General features: G+C 31.4%; 1 protein-coding gene across 1 annotated transcript in view; it reads left to right on the top strand.

Annotated features, from left to right (window-relative positions):
- LOC139485828 (cadherin-related tumor suppressor-like) overlaps positions 1–19283 on the top strand; it is an 80182-nt gene that overhangs the window by 43412 nt on the left and 17487 nt on the right. The window contains exons 7-11 of the mRNA XM_071270474.1: positions 11477–11660; positions 14631–14881; positions 15384–15565; positions 16452–17069; positions 18123–19005. Of these exons, the coding sequence (XP_071126575.1) occupies positions 11477–11660; positions 14631–14881; positions 15384–15565; positions 16452–17069; positions 18123–19005 (2118 nt within the window). The remainder of the gene's footprint in view (positions 1–11476; positions 11661–14630; positions 14882–15383; positions 15566–16451; positions 17070–18122; positions 19006–19283) is intronic.

The following is a 19283-nucleotide window of genomic DNA, read 5'->3' as shown; positions in this document are numbered from 1 at the left end:
ATCATGTATGATCTTACCGCAGGATTTTTTGGTGTTCATGTATTGTGTAATTTCAGTCTCGAAAAAATGATGTTCGAAAAATTAATTAACTTAACAAGTTGGGTTGAATTGTGTAAAAAATCTGATAACCCAGAATTGCACTTAGAAAAAGATTAGAAAGGGATCTTGTCAAATTAAATATTGAAAATAGAAATAATTTCATGACCACAAATTTTCAATTTCATTGTCAGATTAGAAAAAAAAGTGATTAAAAGAGTACTCTGTTTTCATTTAATTGATAAAAATTGAAATAAAATTGAAATGTTTTTTAACAAAAAGAATTTTTAAAAATATGACTCAAGCGCATGGCAAAAAGGGAGGTAATTGTTGCCAGTAGGATTGTGCATGGAGGGTGAAATACCTCTGTTACGATTTGATTGTCATCCTTTTTAATTTCTTAAATTTTGTAAGAATTTGAAACAGGACTTTAATATGTTGATTTTAAAAGCTACTCAAATGATAAAAAACACTTCTTAATCATTAAATTTGTCTATCACAGAAAGATGTGTAAGAAATAAGAATGATTTAATGTTAGATTTAATACGGAACTGAATTATTGTGAATTCTAAATCTTTATTTTGATGTAATTTTAAGCTATTATGCAACTTAAATAACACTTTCATGTGAGAAAAATAACGCATATTGAATGAAAATAGCTTGAGGCTTTTTTGATATTTTAAGAAGATTAGTTTTGCAGAAGTGGCTTATATAATGACGATTTGTGATTATGATTGGCAGTTCACTGTTGATTCAGCTTGTCCATTTCAACATTGTTTATTTATTTCAAATCTACTTTCGTTACTTTGTTACAATGTTACATGTATTGTTTATCAAAGCTCAGAGAAACGTTTGGAAAACATTGACAAATGCAGGTTTTTATCTCGACTTTTCAAATTCTTTGTTAAAACTTGAAAAATGATTGAAATTTTTAACAACTTGAAATTGTTTGTTTATACGATAAGCTGTGGTTTTGCTATTTATTTACTGAAGAATTAGATTAAAAAAAGAAGGAAATAAAAAAATGCACTGAACTTCATAAAGGAATTTATGTAAACAATGTCAAATCAAGTCCAAACTCAGTAGATAAAAGTAGGAAACATCGATGATTCTGCACAAAAAAAAAAGTTTTTGTTACCATTTTTCTGGTTCTTCCTGAGTGCAAAATCTATAAGATTAAGATACCTGTACACCTATGTCATTGTTATTGTATTTGACTAGCAATAAGTTTCTTCAACCAAACTTAAATTGTTTATGAAGTTTATTTTTGCCCTTTTTTTGTGTCTCTTATTTTGATTTTTCTTTTGGAACAAATTTGGACTAATGAACATTTGTTTTATTTTAACAATTTTGAGATGCAGATCATGGAGATCCTTTGCAAAAATTCTCCCATTTACTGAACATTGGGTTTGAGACAATGAGGTTATTACTATGATTTCATGCACAAAGCTGATATTGCTTCTTTCAGTATCACAATTTAATATGACTATAATCTCTTTCTCTTTAAGAGTACTTTTAACTCAGTGCCTGAAGAACAAAAAAATGAAATACAATGATTATCAAATCTTCAAAGCATTTTACTCTTTTCTACTCTTTTAAAACCCTATATTGATTTATATGCAGTATGCGGAATGCCTTTATTAAACAAAACAAGAAATGAAAATCAAAAGATCAAAAACATTTTATATTTCCGACCTCATATTTTTTAGCTCACCTGGCCCGAAGGGCCAAGTGAGCTTTTCCCATCACTTTGCGTCCGGCGTCCGTCGTCGTCGTCGTCGTCCGTCGTCGTTAACTTTTACAAAAATCTTCTCCTCTGAAACTACTGGGCCAAATTAAACCAAACTTGGCCACAATCATTATTGGGGTATCTAGTTTAAAAAATGTGTGGCGTGACCCGGTCAACCAACCAAGATGGCCGCCACGGCTAAAAATAGAACATAGGGGTAAAATGCAGTTTTTGGCTTATAACTCAAAAACCAAAGCATTTAGAGGAAATCTGACATGGGGTAAATATGTTTATCAGGTCAAGATCTATCTGCCCTGAAATTTTCAGATGAATCGGTCAACCCATTGTTGGGTTGCTGCCCCTGAATTGGTCATTTTGAGGAAATTTTGCTGTTTTTGGTTATTATCTTGAATATTATTATAGATAGAGATAAACTGTTAACAGCAATAATGTTTGGCAAAGTTAGATTTACAAATAAGTCAACATGACCGAAATGGTCAGTTGACCCCTTTAGGAGTTATTGCCCTTTATAGTCAATTTTTAACCATTTTTCATAAATCTAAGTAATCTTTTACAAAAATCTTCTCCTCTGAAACTACTGGGCCAAATTAATCCAAACTTGGCCACAATCATCTTTGGGGTATCTAGTTTAAAAATTGTGTGGCGTGACCCGGTCAACCAACCAAGATGGCCGCCACGGCTAAAAATAGAACATAGGGGTAAAATGCAGTTTTTGGCTTATAACTCAAAAACCAAAGCATTTAGAGGAAATCTGACATGGGGTAAATATGTTTATCAGGTCAAGATCTATCTGCCCTGAAATTTTCAGATGAATCGGTCAACCTGTTGTTGGGTTGCTGACCCTGAATTGGTAATTTTGAGGAAATTTTGCCGTTTTTGGTTATTATCTTGAATATTATTATAGATAGAGATAAACTGTAAACAGCAATAATGTTCAGCAAAGTTAGATTTACAAATAAGTCAACATGACCGAAATGGTCAGTTGACCCCTTAAGGAGTTATTGCCCTTTATATTCAATTTTTAACCGTTTTTCATAAATCTAAGTAATCTTTTACAAAAATCTTCTCCTCTGAAACTACTGGGCCAAATTAATCCAAAGTTGGCCACAATCATCTTTGGGGTATCTAGTTTAAAAAATGTGTGGCGTGACCCGGTCAACCAACCAAGATGGCCGCCACGGCTAAAAATAGAACATAGGGGTAAAATGCAGTTTTTGGCTTATAACTCAAAAACCAAAGCATTTAGAGGAAATCTGACATGTATAAAACTGTTTATCAGGTCAAGATTTATCTGCCCTGAAATTTTCAGATGAATCGGTCAACCTGTTGTTGGGTTGCTGCCCCTGAATTGGTCATTTTGAGGAAATTTTGCTGTTTTTGGTTATTATCTTGAATATTATTATAGATAGAGATAAACTGTAAACAGCAATAATGTTCATCAAAGTAAGATTTACAAATAAGTCAACATGACCGAAATGGTCAGTTGACCCCTTTAGGAGTTGTTGCCCTTTATAGTCAATTTTTAACCATTTTTCGTAAATCTTAGTTATCTTTTACAAAAATCTTCTCCTCTGAAACTACTGGGCCAAATTAATTCAAACTTAACCACAATCATCTTTGAGGTACCTTGTTTGAAAAATGTGTCCGATGACCTGGCCTTCCAACCAAGATGGCCACCACGGCTAAAAATAGAACATAGGGGTAAAATGTAGTTTTTTGCTTATAACTCTGAAACCAAATCATTTAGAGGAAATCTGACAAGGAGTTAAATTGTTAATCAAGTCAATATATATCTGCCCTGAAATATTCAAATGAATTGGACAACCGGTTGTTGGGTTGCTGCCCTCCAATTGGTAATTTTTAAAGAAATTTTGCTGTTTTTGGTTATTATCTTGAATACTATTATAGATAGCGATAAACTGTAAACAGCGATAATGTTCATCAAAGTAAGATCTATAAATAAGTCCACATGACCTAAATGGTCAATTGACCCCTTAAGGAGTTATTGCCCTTTATAGTCAATTTTTAACAATTTTCATTAATTTGGTAAATTTATGTAAATTTTTACCAAATATTTTTCTCTGTTACTAATGGGCAAAGTTCATTATAGATATAATTGTAAGAAGCAAGAATGTTCAGTAAAGTAAGAACTTCAAACACATCACCATCACCAAAATACAATTTTGTCATGAATCCATTTGTGTCCTTTGTTTAATATGCACATAGACCAAGGTGAGCGACACAGGCTCTTTAGAGCCTCTAGTTCTAATCATTTCTTCTTTTGCAAATTCCTAGTTAAATCTGTCCTGAATGAAAAAATCCATTAATGCAGATCGTAATTGCATAAAATTTCACAAAAAACATGCACCGTAATTTATGCATTATGAAAACATTCACATTCAATTACGAACTCACAAAAAGACGTAAGAAGAAGATTAAGTAGTAGAATTTGTTATTTAGTAATTAAATATGGTTATGACACTTTATGAATGTGTACAAAGAGCCTGGGTAATTGTTTGTGTAATGTTGTAGAAATGCATTTATTACGAAAAAACCATGTTGAGCATTCTTGCTTGTCTAGATTTGCCAATTTGCTAATCTAAACCACTTTGTTTTTACTTCTCAGCTGGTGATGTAATTGAAAACGATTGTAGAGTACTTTCATTTGAAAAGCTTTTGTCAGTTATCTTTCCCTAGCCATGTTACTAAGAAAATGCATTTTGATCCCAAAGTACTAAAGGGAGATAATTTATGATTTGTTGGAATAATAGTCACTTTTGTCTTTTTTTTGTTGTTAAACTGTTTGGATATTTGAAAATAAATAAATCAGATTTTGTTTATAAGATAGTCTTTAAAAGTTGTTTTATTTAATTCAGACATATGAATGATAGAAGGTCTAAACAAAATGTTATGGTCTAGAAATGGGAGATAACTCAAAACGATGAAAATTTGAAACCTGTTTTTTCCATTGTCCTTTACCATTTTTGTGATTTTAAATATATTTTTTTCTATATTTTAATAACATAGATTTAAAATTGATTTACATGAATATTCAAGGACTGAATTACGGATACTTTATGACAAAGTATGGAAGAGTGTACCAAGGGGGAAAATGATAAAAGTTGTGGATGAGTATTATTATTAGGAACTGATCTCAATATACATAATATATCTGTATTTCCTCTGGAAAAAGTTGTGACAATCAGACTCAGACCTTAAAAAAAAAAAAGACTTCAAATATTGGATTTAAAGCAATTCTGATAAAGGACACTGACTAAAATTTTAACAAGAACAGTTTGTTCTGATTAATGTGGTTTTAAAATAACAAGCGTCAAAGTTGTCAACGGCAGGACATAACTTGAACTGTCTGTGTATCCTGTCTCTTGTCTTGTTAGACCTTGTCCAAGTTCATATTCAGTCACCTTTGAACAATTTAAAGAATGTATTGCTTGTAATGTGGAAATAAGGTTGGATGTAAAGACCAACGGAAAAAAAACCTTCACAGATGTGCATCCTGTATATCTTGATAAAGTCTGGATAATTTTTAAAGTTCAAGAAACTGTAGAAAAACATTGTAGTCTCTCATTTGCAAGATTAACAAATCTTAAGCAATAACAGCTTAAATTTTTTTTTTTACGAATAGTTTATCAAAAATGACAGGTGACTATCTTAGGTAATTTTCGTGGTGTAGAAAGTCCCTGAATGAATGTTTTTTTCTTGATGGATGATAAAAGGACGAAAAGGTTGAAGAAACTTGTACAAAAGGTGGACTTTTTATACACTAAAACTGCATGATTTAGCCGAATGTCTGCAGCATGTCCTTGTCTGTTTAGATACGAAGTGGTTTAACAAATGAGAAAGTATTTATCATTATTTTAGAAAAGCATGCTTACATCCTTAGTCCATATTTACAGCATGCATTGTTATACTTTTTTACCCCAAAATACAACAAACAAAATTTTTAGAACTACACTATTAATTGACGTAATCAGAAGGCGTTGGTCTTAAATACATGTTCTTTAAAAGTTTAAACAAATGTTATTTTAAATGGTATCATTTACTTCTAATTTATGGGCCAAATATTTAGGTGCCACATATCCACCCCCATGTATGTCCTTAAAATTACTCTTCTTTGTACTTATAATAATCATGACAATATTGTAAAGTACTAGACAAGTATTTCCGAAAAATTCAAATCCAAAATTTTATAATTGTAATTGCCAACAAAAATTATTGTAGATCATATTTGTCTTTTAAATATGAATAGGATATTATGTTTCATAAGCAAACTATCTGTATGAGTGCAGTGTGAAACTTAATAGAATTAAAATCTTGAAAATCCTCGAGTTAAAAAAGTGTTGGAGTGTTGACAGACCGGATGAATCTCAAGTATGAAGTACCATTGAATTGAGTTAGGACACTCCAGAACAAACCAATGTCATCAGAAGCCTTATGATGAAGCCGTCTCATGAATGTAGTCTTTAAAATAGGTTTTAATCAATTTATTTGAAAAATGGATCTCTGCAGGTTTGCTTTAATGATATTTTTAATCATAAGGGTACTTCACTCTGTAGCAGGATTTGATAGTAAGAATGGTTTCGAGTGGCTAGAGATAAACCGTATGTCAAGTTTAACTCAGAAATGTCTGCACCATTCTTAGCAGTTAAATTTAAAGATTATTGTGGTTTTAAAAATATATAATAGATAACTTTGACTCAGACTTTTGATTTTCTAATTTTTTTGTTGAAAGAAATTTTGAAATAAATTTCATGCATGACAATCATGACATTAGAACATTTGTTTTAAATTGAACCCAACTCATTTTAACAAGATTTTTAATTTCTTCCATTGTAAGATGTTTGCGCTAAAGAAACTCTGTGACCAAAGAATTTAAAACTGATTGACCTGGTTAAAAAAAGGTAAACAGTTGAATTAAGTTTTTACTGTAAATATTATAAAACTCTGCAAGGACTCAGTTTTTTTTAAACATTAAAATGTACTTCAATGTTTTCTCCATGTAATGGGACATGTATATATAATATATTTATCAGTAATACATGTGCATGTATTTGCACAAAGACTGCAGTATAATATATTAAAATTGTCAGTTTTTGCAGACAATTTATTATTATGATTCAAGATTCTTTTAAGTTTATTTGTCAAATTAAATTGATTTATTGCACATTAAGAACATATTAAATGAAAACTTATTAGATTTACTTTTACCAAGATTCCTATGCTTTATGATGAATGGAAAACAAACCATCCACCTGCTGGGGAACACATGTTTGTAGTTTTGTGAGAAGTAGATTTTAATTAACAGTTAATTATTTTCTCAAAAGTTGGTTAAATGTTTATTAGACATAGAAAATTAAATGGTGAGTTTGTTGTTTAATATATCAAAACTTATGAAAATAATCTGTTTTCATGCTGGTATGATACGAAATCTGTGGAACTGTAAAGTTAAAAGCTATATTATGTCAGTTTCTTGATGAAGGTTTGGTGGTTCTCTCTGGGTACTGTCTCAGTGGGCTTCCTGCACAGGAAAAAAAAGCAAAAAAAGCAGGAATGTGAATGTAATAAACACTTAAAATCAAATGACATTAAGCATCAATTTAACAAACAAACTATTGCAGATTTGTTTCTTTTTATGTTTTACAATTTGCATACAATTTAAGATTACAGAAAATTTGAACTTAAATTGAAAATTCGGGGTTCACCTGTTACCAACTAATTTGACAAATAATGTTATCCCACAAAACAAATGAATCCACAGTATTCATTGTATTGTTTAACTAAAACAGTTCTTTCCATAAAACTATGGACATTTAACAGCCAACAATCAATCAATCCTTAAAACTATAAATGGGCCGGAAGAATCATGTCTAGTACCAGAGTTTTGGTGTATTTATATTTGTTATATTGCATTACCATGTACATTTATTTGAAATTAGTCCAGAATGATAAGTTACTATAATGTACAAAATGACCTCATAAATAGAAAAAAAAATGTATAAAATTCGTCATTTACATTAATTATCTAGCACTGTTATAACCTTTGATGTTTTTGAACCAGTTCATTGTATTTAAGTTCAAATGTGTATCATGTCTCCATTATTTTGACCTTATAAGGTTCACTTTTAATTTGTTATGTCGCAATGCTAAAACTGTTGGGCAAATATTTTTATACACTGATTTTATTAGTGTATGTTTCAGACTTTGGACTAATAATAATTAATTATATATAACATGTCAGGTTTTAATGAAAAGATCCATTTAATTTTTAAATGTTCTCTAATTTGATTTGAATGAAGAAATGAAAACATCCAAAGTTCATACAGAATTCAGGTTTTAGTTCAGTCAACTTTGTAGTTTTGATTTACTACCACTGGATTTGAAAAGAAAGGATGATATAGTGTATTAATTCAGGACACAATTAATAAACTGATTCTTCATGCAGTTTTTACAACTTAAAACTAAGGAATTGTGTTTTTATTTGCTGTTATTTTTCTGAGTTCAAATTCCAGCCTTAAAAATAAAGCATAGAACTCACACCTTTCTGCATGTTCAAATTCCAGCCTTAAAAATAAAGCATAGAACTCACACCTTTCTGCATGTTCAAGAAGGGAACCATTAGCTTGCACCTATTTGGCTGATTTTTTTAATACTCTTTGATCATGCCCACTACCTTGCACTAAAAGATGGATTAAAATGGATGGGTTGGGGCAGTCAAATCATCAAAATACTTTTACTCAGAGTTAGCATCAAGTTTTACATTCATGACTCAAGTCATCTTAATTTTTCGAATATGAGCTGGGTTCGTTTGGCCCACAGAAAATACATGAGAACTAATTGCTCATGTTTCAGCCATTTTCTTGATGTCTCAAATATATATATATAAAATATATTTAACTGATATGAAAAGAGTAGACATTTATACATCATTTTTTTGTGTTTTTAATGTCTCAAACATGCCTCAGATGACAGTTGACATTATCATTAATCAATGTGTGAAACTGTACCGTTATAAAAACTACATAAGTATTTTAAAAAATGATGTAATATAAGTATTGAAAATGTGAAAGTTGATGCTAAAAATGTAACTATGGTAACTTTACATTTCTTAAAAATTTGTAACTGAATATGAATGACGAAGAAATGTCTATGATTTATTGAAAGAATTCAGCTACCACAACAAATCCTTTTTTGTCACAAAAGTATATTTTATTGACCATTAAAATGTGTTTAATCTGTTAGTTTCATTTTTCTCGAGTTAGTACCTTTTTATGACTGCATTCTATACAAAGTACCAGACTCCATTACAAAACCTTTGCCCTCAGATTGAATTTTATTTTGTCATTTCTTTTATATTAAACTGTATTTATGTCGCTTTCAAGTAACAGTTTTGCTAACAAAAGACGTTGAAAATATAATTGCCGTGTACCAGATAACTTTAAACGTGAGGAGACAAATTTTAAATATTAAGTTGATTTAAATCCTCGAGAACCTAATGTTGTGTAATAATTTGGAAACGTTATTAAAAGGGGAAAATGTTGCAAAGATTAGATATAGTTGACTTGATAGGTTTAAGAGTTTTTAATGTTTTACTTTGAAGTGAAGGTAACAATGTACCACTCGGAATATATTAAAATTGGGAAAAATATTACATCTTTTCAAAGCACATTTTTTTTGCGTAAATTGTTAGATATGGATTTTGAAAGTTGGTTTTCAGATGACATAATTGATAAGTTTTTAAGTCTTAGCATTTTAGGAACAGGATTTTAGTATAAAATCTTTATTTTTTTTCATAACAATTCATTATAACCCTGCGACTTGACTCTTAAAAATTCAGAAAAGCTATAAACTTCATATTTTTTAAGGACACACAACATAATTGATATCCATGCAATGATTTAGAAGAAAATATGTTAAACAAGTGAGCTGGTGCATTTTCTTGACATTCTTTTCAACATTTTATGTATTTAATTTCATATATTTAAATGGATGCATGCCTGGTGCAATATTCTTTTATGTTAAGGTATTTAATATGCACTGAATAATTTTCATAATAAATATATGATAATGTTACGATCTATAGAATTTAAAGATGAACATGGCATTAAATTTACATGATAGATTCATAATAACGCAATATACTAGGCTATTAAAAAATAATAATTGAAAATATATTTGTAATCTTGTCACATTCAAAGTCATAAATATATAAAAAATAAAATCATGTGCTTTTGAAGAAAAAAATTAATTAGTTTCGGTAACATGTACAGGTAGATACCCTTTGAAAGTTTTTTAATATAACAAATTTTCAAAGTCTGTGCAAAATTAAAATTCAATGAAAGTTAATCTATCAAGTTGTAACATTTCATATTTACAAATATTGTTTCACATTTCTTAATTCAGTCATCTTTTTATATATTGCTTATTACATGTATGTACATGTATTGCCTTTGTTCATTTTTGAAGGTCATATTATGGCATATACTGTGGATTTTATTTATTTCCATGGGTACCAATTTTCGTGGATTAGGGAAAACTCTTGCATGTTCGTGGAGATTTTTAAATTTGTGGTTTTAATGTAGTCTACATACAAGCTCAGCCTCAGTAACCAATAAATCCACGGAAATTGGTATCCAACGAAAATTTAATGAAACCACAATAGTTGTTTTTCATCTTTGTGCTTTAATCTTTGGTAGAAAGTTACGTGCCCCAATATAGGAAAAGGGGGAGGGATTATGATGCATCATCATCTTTGAGGCATGGTTCCCTATTGACACAGATTCTTGTTATTTATATATATGTAGTTTCAGTTGAAAAAAACTACTAAACCAGATGTGTTTGAATAAATTATAATTCCAAATCAGAAGTGCAACTTTAACCTGGCACTTCCATTGCCAATAAATCAAACAATAAAGTAACCAGCATTTAATTGATGAACCTTTTAAATAATAGTTGAAGAAACAATAAACTGTACATAAATTACACCTACTAAAACACAAGCAGTAAATATGTGCATTGCATAACTTCAAAGTCCAATAATATTACAACATCAAGAAATTGATTCCATTCATGAGCCATATATTTACAGTAGAATAGGACTATAAGAAATAACTATTTGTTAAAGTGAAAAATTGATTGTTGGTGTTTAAGGTGGTACCAAACACCTTGACTAAAATTAATTTGGCTCGTTTAATTTTGATAAACTTTTGACAAAGTATTTACTTTGACCCTTTGACAAAAATATGAAAAGTTCAAAAAATTTGAACCAGCTATTTTATCAGAAAACTACACTGCTTATATAGCAGTGAAACAAACACAAATTTTGATCATTGAGAAGCTTAATATTCCCTAAACAACACAACGTTATTAAAACGTTTAGCTGATTTTACAGAGTTATCTCCCTGTAGTGTTAGGTACCACCTTAATGCCACTTTCAGCACTTAATGACTATATTATGGCAATAAGTTATATCTGCTTGAAAAGTTACCTGTTTGCCCAAAGTGAAACATGAATTTTGGCAGGAAAACTAATGCAATCGGCTAATTTTTGTCACTTGCATTTGAACTGACAACTTGGCCATCAAGTTTTATTTACCAGCTGATGCTATCAGTTTGATTAAAATAAACAAATTGGAATATTAATTAATTTTCAATCATATTCTTCTTTTATTTACAGGTAGCCCAAGTTTAACAGGCACTGGAACTGTGATAGTCAAAGTCCAAGATATCAACGATCATGCTCCTGAATTTGAGCACAGTTCTGTTTATGTTGGCCATATTGAAGAGAATCTGCCTGGCAGCTCACTGATCCTGACGGTCAAAGCCACAGACAAAGATACAGGACCCAATGCACAAATCATGTAAGTTGCCACAGCAACAAATAAGTTGCCATAGCAATGAAAGTAAGAAGCCACAGCAATGGGAGGCATAAAAGTTGCCACAGCAAAGGTTACTGCATGGAAGCAACTTTTCTGCAAGTGGTCTGGTTTAAATTAAATTCTTTGCTTTTTACAGGCACAAATTCAGAAGGATTCATATAACAAGATTTTCCCTCAGTAGCTAAGGGCTTTATAAAGATAAGTTGTTCAGGGTAGATAACTCTTCAATGTTTTTCTTTAAATCAGCTTCCACATCAGGTTAATACAAATCTGATAATTCTTTTAAATAGGTTTGAAGGAGGGAACTGTTAACTTTAAACATAATATTTTCAAACATTAATAAATTTTACAATACAGTGTATTCAGGACTGGAGAAAGAGATTTTGGGGGGGATTTTTTAAATGACCTCAGAATTTTGAGAATATAGAAAAATCTTACTAATTGAAATAATCTTGACCAAGCAAAGTTAGCAAACATTTACATAATGGAAAGGGACAGTATAGGGGAAACCCCAAATGAAAATAAAGAACAAGATTTATAATTCTGTATGAAACCCCACTTAAAAGGCTTAAACGATATGTCACAAATTTCTTTTGTCACTTTTAATTTACTGAAAAAGAGAGGATATAAAACTCTTTATATTCTCCAACTTATAATTATATTAGTTGACTCAGGATCTTAGTCTCTTAGACCCCAAGACTAAAATTTGCATAAGTGGTCATAAAAACCTATGGCATTTAAGATTGGTATTGTTTCTAGAGAAAGATACAAGTTTTAAAGAAAAACAATCATGATAAAATTAAATAAGGCATCATGTTGCTGGGAGAGTTTAATATATAAGTTTATTGACTATAATACTTTATTCATGACATGCACAAATATGTGCATTTCAAATTTATATAACTGTCTAATAAATTTCAAATTTCAATTTCAATGCTTTATGTAAAGAATATGCATATTTTAGTCCTCTTTTCACCTTAACAACAATTAAGTATAGCTATTGAACAAGAAGTATTATCATTGCACCGGCTTTGAATATGACGAACTTTGATAGAGAATTGATTTAGCTTAGCAGCTAGTGAGTTATTTTGGTTGAGCTTAAAGATTTACTAATAAGGCTATTTTATTTGTTAACATGATTCAGCAGGATTTGTCATGTTAGATAAAACGGGGACACTGAGATTTGATTTTAATGGAAATACATTATCTAAAGTAAATACTCAACAGTCTTAAGCCCATAGTTCTATCTTTGGCTGTCATTTTATAAATTGTGCCATTTAAATTGGGTGACGTTTTTCGTTCCGGAGAACCTTTGTATATTATAAGGTCGTCTTGTTGAAAGAAAGTTGGTATGAGAAGTTCAAGATCAGATGCATTATTAAAATGGAGGTCTTTTAGTTTTTACTTTTTGTCATACAAGTAAATTGTAATTTTATAGTCACGTTTACAAGTCAAGAAAAAAATGTGTTCATGACATGTTTTGATAAATGCCTGTTTTGTCCATGATTTTCATTTGGAAAAGATGAAACTTAATTAATCATCATATATATGTGAACCTATTTATTGATTGTTTCAATAATTTATCAAGAATATTTAAAACTTGAGCTTGAATATTATAAAAATGATTTCATTCCCATCAAAAATTATAAAATGTATCAATAAACAAATAAAATAAAAAATACTACCTTTAAATCATTTACATTTTTTGTAAGCTTTTCTCACATGGAAATCGGTTGCAATGAATTATTGCAGCTGACATGCACAATTCTAATTCAATGAATTGTAAAACAGCATGATTTTATTTCATCAGGTTTGAAAATTTATTTTTTTGTTCTCAAGATGGCAGACACTTTGTCAGTCATGATTATAGTTTATCAATTTGTTGTTGCTAAAAATCCAGTGTCAAATTTCAAGCATTTTTAAGATGAGAAAAATAGGAAGAGTTATTAGGTCAGAGATTTGGATCCGTCTTCAAGGCCTTTTAAATTTGGGAGGATCTTGATTGTGTTTTCCCAAACATGATCTGAAGGTTGGTTTTCAATGGTTAAGCCTAACACCAATACCTGAAAATTGATGACCATATTTGAATGGACTTGAAAAAGTTGGCATCCAGGGGTCGAATATTAATTTAGACCCTTTTTTGTCATCATTTGGCCATGATTTGGGTCAACTTGACATTTGCAATAAAGATTAAAACTTATTAATCATAAAATAAATTTATATACTCAGCATTAAAAAGAATTGTTGGTTACTTAAGGTCAATTACTGATGCAGTGTTGATGCTTCATTTTTTGCTCATTATTGTGTTCCATTCTGATTTTAATTGACAAGCTAGTATTGCAAAATTTTCTGCTAAAGACTTCAAGATGGACAGTGAGTGAATTATAAGTCAAGGTCTTAATTTGCGAGTGGTATTAAACATGTATAAAAACACAAACAAAATTATTTTTCAAGGCCACAGTAACAATTAAAAGAACTGATGATTAATGAAGGTATATATGCTAATAAAAGATTCCATATTTAAAAAAAAAATGATGATGACATATTTTGCATATTCTAGCAATGCATGCCATAAATTTAATTAGTTGTGTCAACCAGTTAATGCATCTTTTCAATGCACACATACATGTAGTTATCATATAACCTTTTAATTTATTACATCTCTTTAGCAATTGATATCCAGGAGAATGTCTCTAAACTGGTGCAAATTTTTTTAAATGAAAAAATATATATTTACTGTTATTGTTATTTCATTTTAAAGATATTTCCTTCTAAATAATGGAGCAAAGAAAATTGATATATATATTGAACGTTATTTAATTAAAGATCACTGTATTGGTACAGCCTTCAACAATGAGCAAAACCTTTAGCAAGCTATATATAAAGGCCTGAAATAACCAATATAGAACAATTTAAACAAGAAAACTGACCATTTTTTTTCTTCTATTCCAGATACAGCTTAAATGATAGTTTTGGTGAGAAATTTACAATTCATCCATCTACTGGTGCCCTAATGGCTGTCAAACCATTGGATAGAGAAGAAAAAGATGCATACAGTTTGAAGGTCATCGCTAGGGACAACGCTCTCATTCCAAAACGGATTACAGCGGATGTGACCATAATTGTGGATGATAAGAATGATAATTCTCCACAATTTGAAAAACAAAACTACCAGCAGACGGTCAACAATCCAACACAAACAGGTGCGATCTAAAGTTACAATGGGCATAAAAAGGAGGGGGCTTGTATCTGCACAGAAGAACGCAAGATAAAATTGCCATTTCAGGAAGAAACAACAATTAAAAATGTCTTGCACGTTGTTCTGTTTACCGATTTTCACAATGAATAACAATCCTTTGTCACGGCTGCACATGAAATAAAAATGGCAAAACATGTTGCACGAAAAAAACACCTTTACAGATCTTTACAACTCCCTCAGTTACTGTTTTTGGCTGATAAAGCTTCCAAGTTTTTCCAAATAATTTTCTTTCAAGTTTGTTTTATTTTAAATAGGTTAAATTCATAATACATTATATATAATATATATTTTCTATGTTTTTGAACCTTTGCTCGACAATGACAGAAGACAGAGCTAGTGACAAATAGGAAAATATCCTGATCATAAATGTTAGATCCTATTTCTCTTAATTTCTAAATTCAGACTTTATTTCTAATTTCTGACTGTATATCTATATTTTATTGTAGGAGATTTTGTGTTAGGCGTGACAGCTTTAGACAGAGATATTGGTGGCAATGGACAAGTGATCTACACTTTGACCGGGTCAGACAAATTTGTCATCAACGGTCACACTGGTATATTGACCGCTAGTCAAAAGCTGAATGTTGCCAGGAGTACTTATACATGCTTAATTAAAGCAGAAGATCAGGTAAGGAAAACCAGGGGTTGATGTCATCAGGCCATTCATTAAGAGGCGGTACCCGGTACTTTTACCCTCTTATGCTACTGATAAGTACCGCCTAAATTCAGGAATTTTTATATAAGATGTTCATTGAATACATTGAAAAGTACCACCTACAAATAGGAATGTACCGGTCAACATGAAAGATAATGAAACCCCTGTGTCATAAAACTTTGCTCAGTGCTTGGAGTACAAAAATCATGCTCGAAACATGAAATTCAGCATTTTGATTGGTTGATTTTCAAGAACGAGTACAAAAAACTGACTTGAAAGTTTTATGACTGCAGGGCCAGGGGTTGAAGTCATGAAATCCAACGTTTTGATTGGTTGAATTTTGGAGTACAAGTACAAAAAACTGACTCAAAATTTTATGACTTCAAGGCCAGAACTAATGAAATATTTGTAAAGTGGATTTTCAACAAGGGTTTACATTCAATCCTGTTGTAAAAGAGAGATGAAAGAAACAAAATGACAAAGCCATGGTTGAAAACGAAAACCAATGATAGACAAACATGAGTACACAAAACACAACATAAAAGTTAAAATCAGCAGCCCAAACCCTACTTAAAACTCTGGTGAACTCAGCTGCTTCAGAACAGGAAGCAGATCCTGCTTCAATTTTGACACCTGTTGTGTTGCTCATGTTATACTGACCTAATGAAATTACATTTAATACAAAAAAAAAGGTACTGAATAAAAATTTACTTACTAAGATTCAGCTGCAAGTTGAAAGTGAGAATAACTCTACCATGTTTTAAAATATTGTGAATGTGTATTGAGTGATACCAATATCAAATTATAAAAAAATAAATACATGGAATCGGCTCTAAAAAAATAATTTGCATATTTTCAGGGACTGCCTAAAAGAAGTTCATCTGTCAATGTAACAGTCACTGTGTCTGACATTAGTTCCAGTAGCAAGCCAGCCTTTACATCGTTTACTTCACCACAAAATATTGAAGAAAACAAACCAGCTGGACACCCAATTGTCACAGTCAGGGCTATTTCAAACACAGGTGGCAGCATCAAGTTCTATTTGGCAGGAGGCAACATTGGGCAATCTTTTACCATCGGACAGTCCACAGGGGCAATCACTGTACTAAAGCCTGTGGATTATGAAATGACGCAGACCTACGATTTGTGGATTGAGGCAAGAGATGGAACAAACACAGCTCTATCAGCTTACAGGAAGATGATCATTAATGTTCAGGACTTGAACGACAATGTACCGAGATTTTCACAACCCTTGTACACGCCCACTATCTCAGAAGACGCAGATATTGGAGGATCAGTTCTACAGATAATGGCTACAGATGGTGACAGCGGTAACAATGGTCAAATGACATATAGATTGGCTACGAATGACACAACATTCCAGATTGACCCCACGACAGGCTTAATTACCACTAGTGTCAAATTAGACAGAGAAACAATTGATGTTTATAATATTGTCGTGGAAGCCATTGACAGGGTAAATATATATATATATGGCGTTTTAAGTCTTGTTCATAAGAAAAATCACAAAAATACATGAGAAACGGAAAGTCCTGTACCAAATTGCAAAATCAAAATCTCAAACACACCAGAAAGGAGTTCTTGCAGAATTCAATATATATAAAAAAGGTGATATGGTATGATTGCCAATGCCACAACTCTCCACAAGAGACCAAATGACACAGACATTAACATTTTTAGGTCACCCTAAGGCCTTCAACAATGAGCAAAGCCTTTTCCATGTAAATAACTTAGTTTGGTTAAAACACATGTATAAAATCCAAGGAATTACCAATATGAATGAAAAGAGCTTAGGGGGCCACTTATATACTTTATTGATAGGGGCTGCTGCAACCCCACCCTTTTCATATTTTGAAATGTTTAATAATGTAACAGTGGAATACCAAAGTATCAAAAAACAGAAAATTGGTTGATAAAAACACAGCCTGAAACACCAAGGTAGATGACAGACATTTAAGAAGTTATGGGAACTTTGTTGATCTTTTTCACTTATTTTCAAGCTTAAAGACCTATTCCAGCAGATGTCTTATCACCTTGTACAAATATGACGTGGATCCCTGAGGAAAAAAGATGTGGGAATTGCATCATGCTTGGGGAAAAAACATACGATCTACAAAATTGAATTTAAAATCTACCAAAAAACGCAAACATCTACAAATTTTTGTAATAACAAAACACATCAAGAAATGCTTTTACACTACAGTAAGGAAATATCATTGGCATGAGTTAAAAGTTATACGGGCTATTTTATTAAAATGTATGTGGGACAGTGGGAGGGTAGGAAGGGAAGTTAAATAATTGAATGTGGGTCATGGGTCTTTTTTCAGTATGTGTCTATTACCATTATGCAAAACTATCTAAAAAGTGGTTCTTGGTTGTAGGGATATATTGAAAGTCTCTTCCTACCCTCCCTCATACATTTTAATGTAATAGCCCAAAGAAGTGTGCATTTTATGTGAGTTGATCAATTTGTTTACATATATTTATATATATATACATTCTGTTTCAGGGCACACAGCCACAGACCGGTTCCACCACAGTTAGGATACTAATTTCAGATGTTAACGACAATTTTCCGCAATTTTCCCACATTTTCAACATTGAGATTCCGGAAGATACAGCTGTTGGTAGTTTTATAATCCAGGTCACAAGTTCAGATGATGATATCGGAAACAATGCTAAAGTTACATATGATATCATAGAAAATCCAGAAAACAAATTCAAAATTGATCCTAATTCTGGAAATATTACACTCCTTAGTAAACTTGATGCTGAGGTACAAAACGGACCAGGCAACCAAGGTATGAGTATCAAGATTTCAGCCTCAGACAGCTCACATTTGACGTATGGGTTTGTCAATGTTCGGATCGCTGATGTCAACGACAATGCACCAAAATTTTCTCAGCCGCTCAGCTTTGCTTTGATCGAGGGGTCACCATCAGGTTCTTATGTAGGGAAAGTCAGCGCAATAGATGCAGACATATCACCGCCAAATAATCAGTTGTATTATTCATTTAAATTATCGTCATCTGAATTTGGTATTGATTCAACAAGTGGAGAAATAAGTTCTAAAATGGAAATGGTTTACGTTCATAACACTGAATATCCTAGTGTAAACAACAGAGAATTGATCGTCATAGCAACTGACTTGGGAACTCCCCCAAAGTCATCCGAGGCTGTCGTTCAGCTGCAAATTACTGATGCCAATGATCATGCTCCAGTGTTTGAGAAGAGGGATTATTTTTCAGCAGTACCAAACAATGTTGTTGTCGGTGATCATGTGATGAAAGTTGTTGCCGTGGATGAGTTTGACTATGGGATTAATGCAGAAGTGGAATATTTCAAAGATGGTGGAAGTGGTGCTAGCTATTTCTATGTAAACAAAATCACAGGTAATACATTTGTAGAAATGAGCAACTGTGCATAAGTATGATTGTGGAAGATGGATTTTCTTTTCATATATTTAAAAATTAACACGGCAATCATACCACATCTCCTTTATGTTCATATATATATTTGTTGAACATGTTGAAAACAAAAAAAAGAACATATAATTTTTAACTCACTCAAGAGTTTTCATTGGAGCAAATGTCCACTTTTCACTATTAAGTGCAAGTGGAACAGCATTTCCAACATTAAACTTGAATCAAGCAATTTAAGAGGATACTTG

The sequence above is a fragment of the Mytilus edulis genome, chromosome 8 (assembly GCF_963676685.1).
Source record: "Mytilus edulis chromosome 8, xbMytEdul2.2, whole genome shotgun sequence".
In the NCBI taxonomy this organism is placed as follows: domain Eukaryota; kingdom Metazoa; phylum Mollusca; class Bivalvia; order Mytilida; family Mytilidae; genus Mytilus; species Mytilus edulis.
Note: the sequence above shows the minus strand (reverse complement) of the source record. Positions and strands in the feature narration are given on the sequence as shown.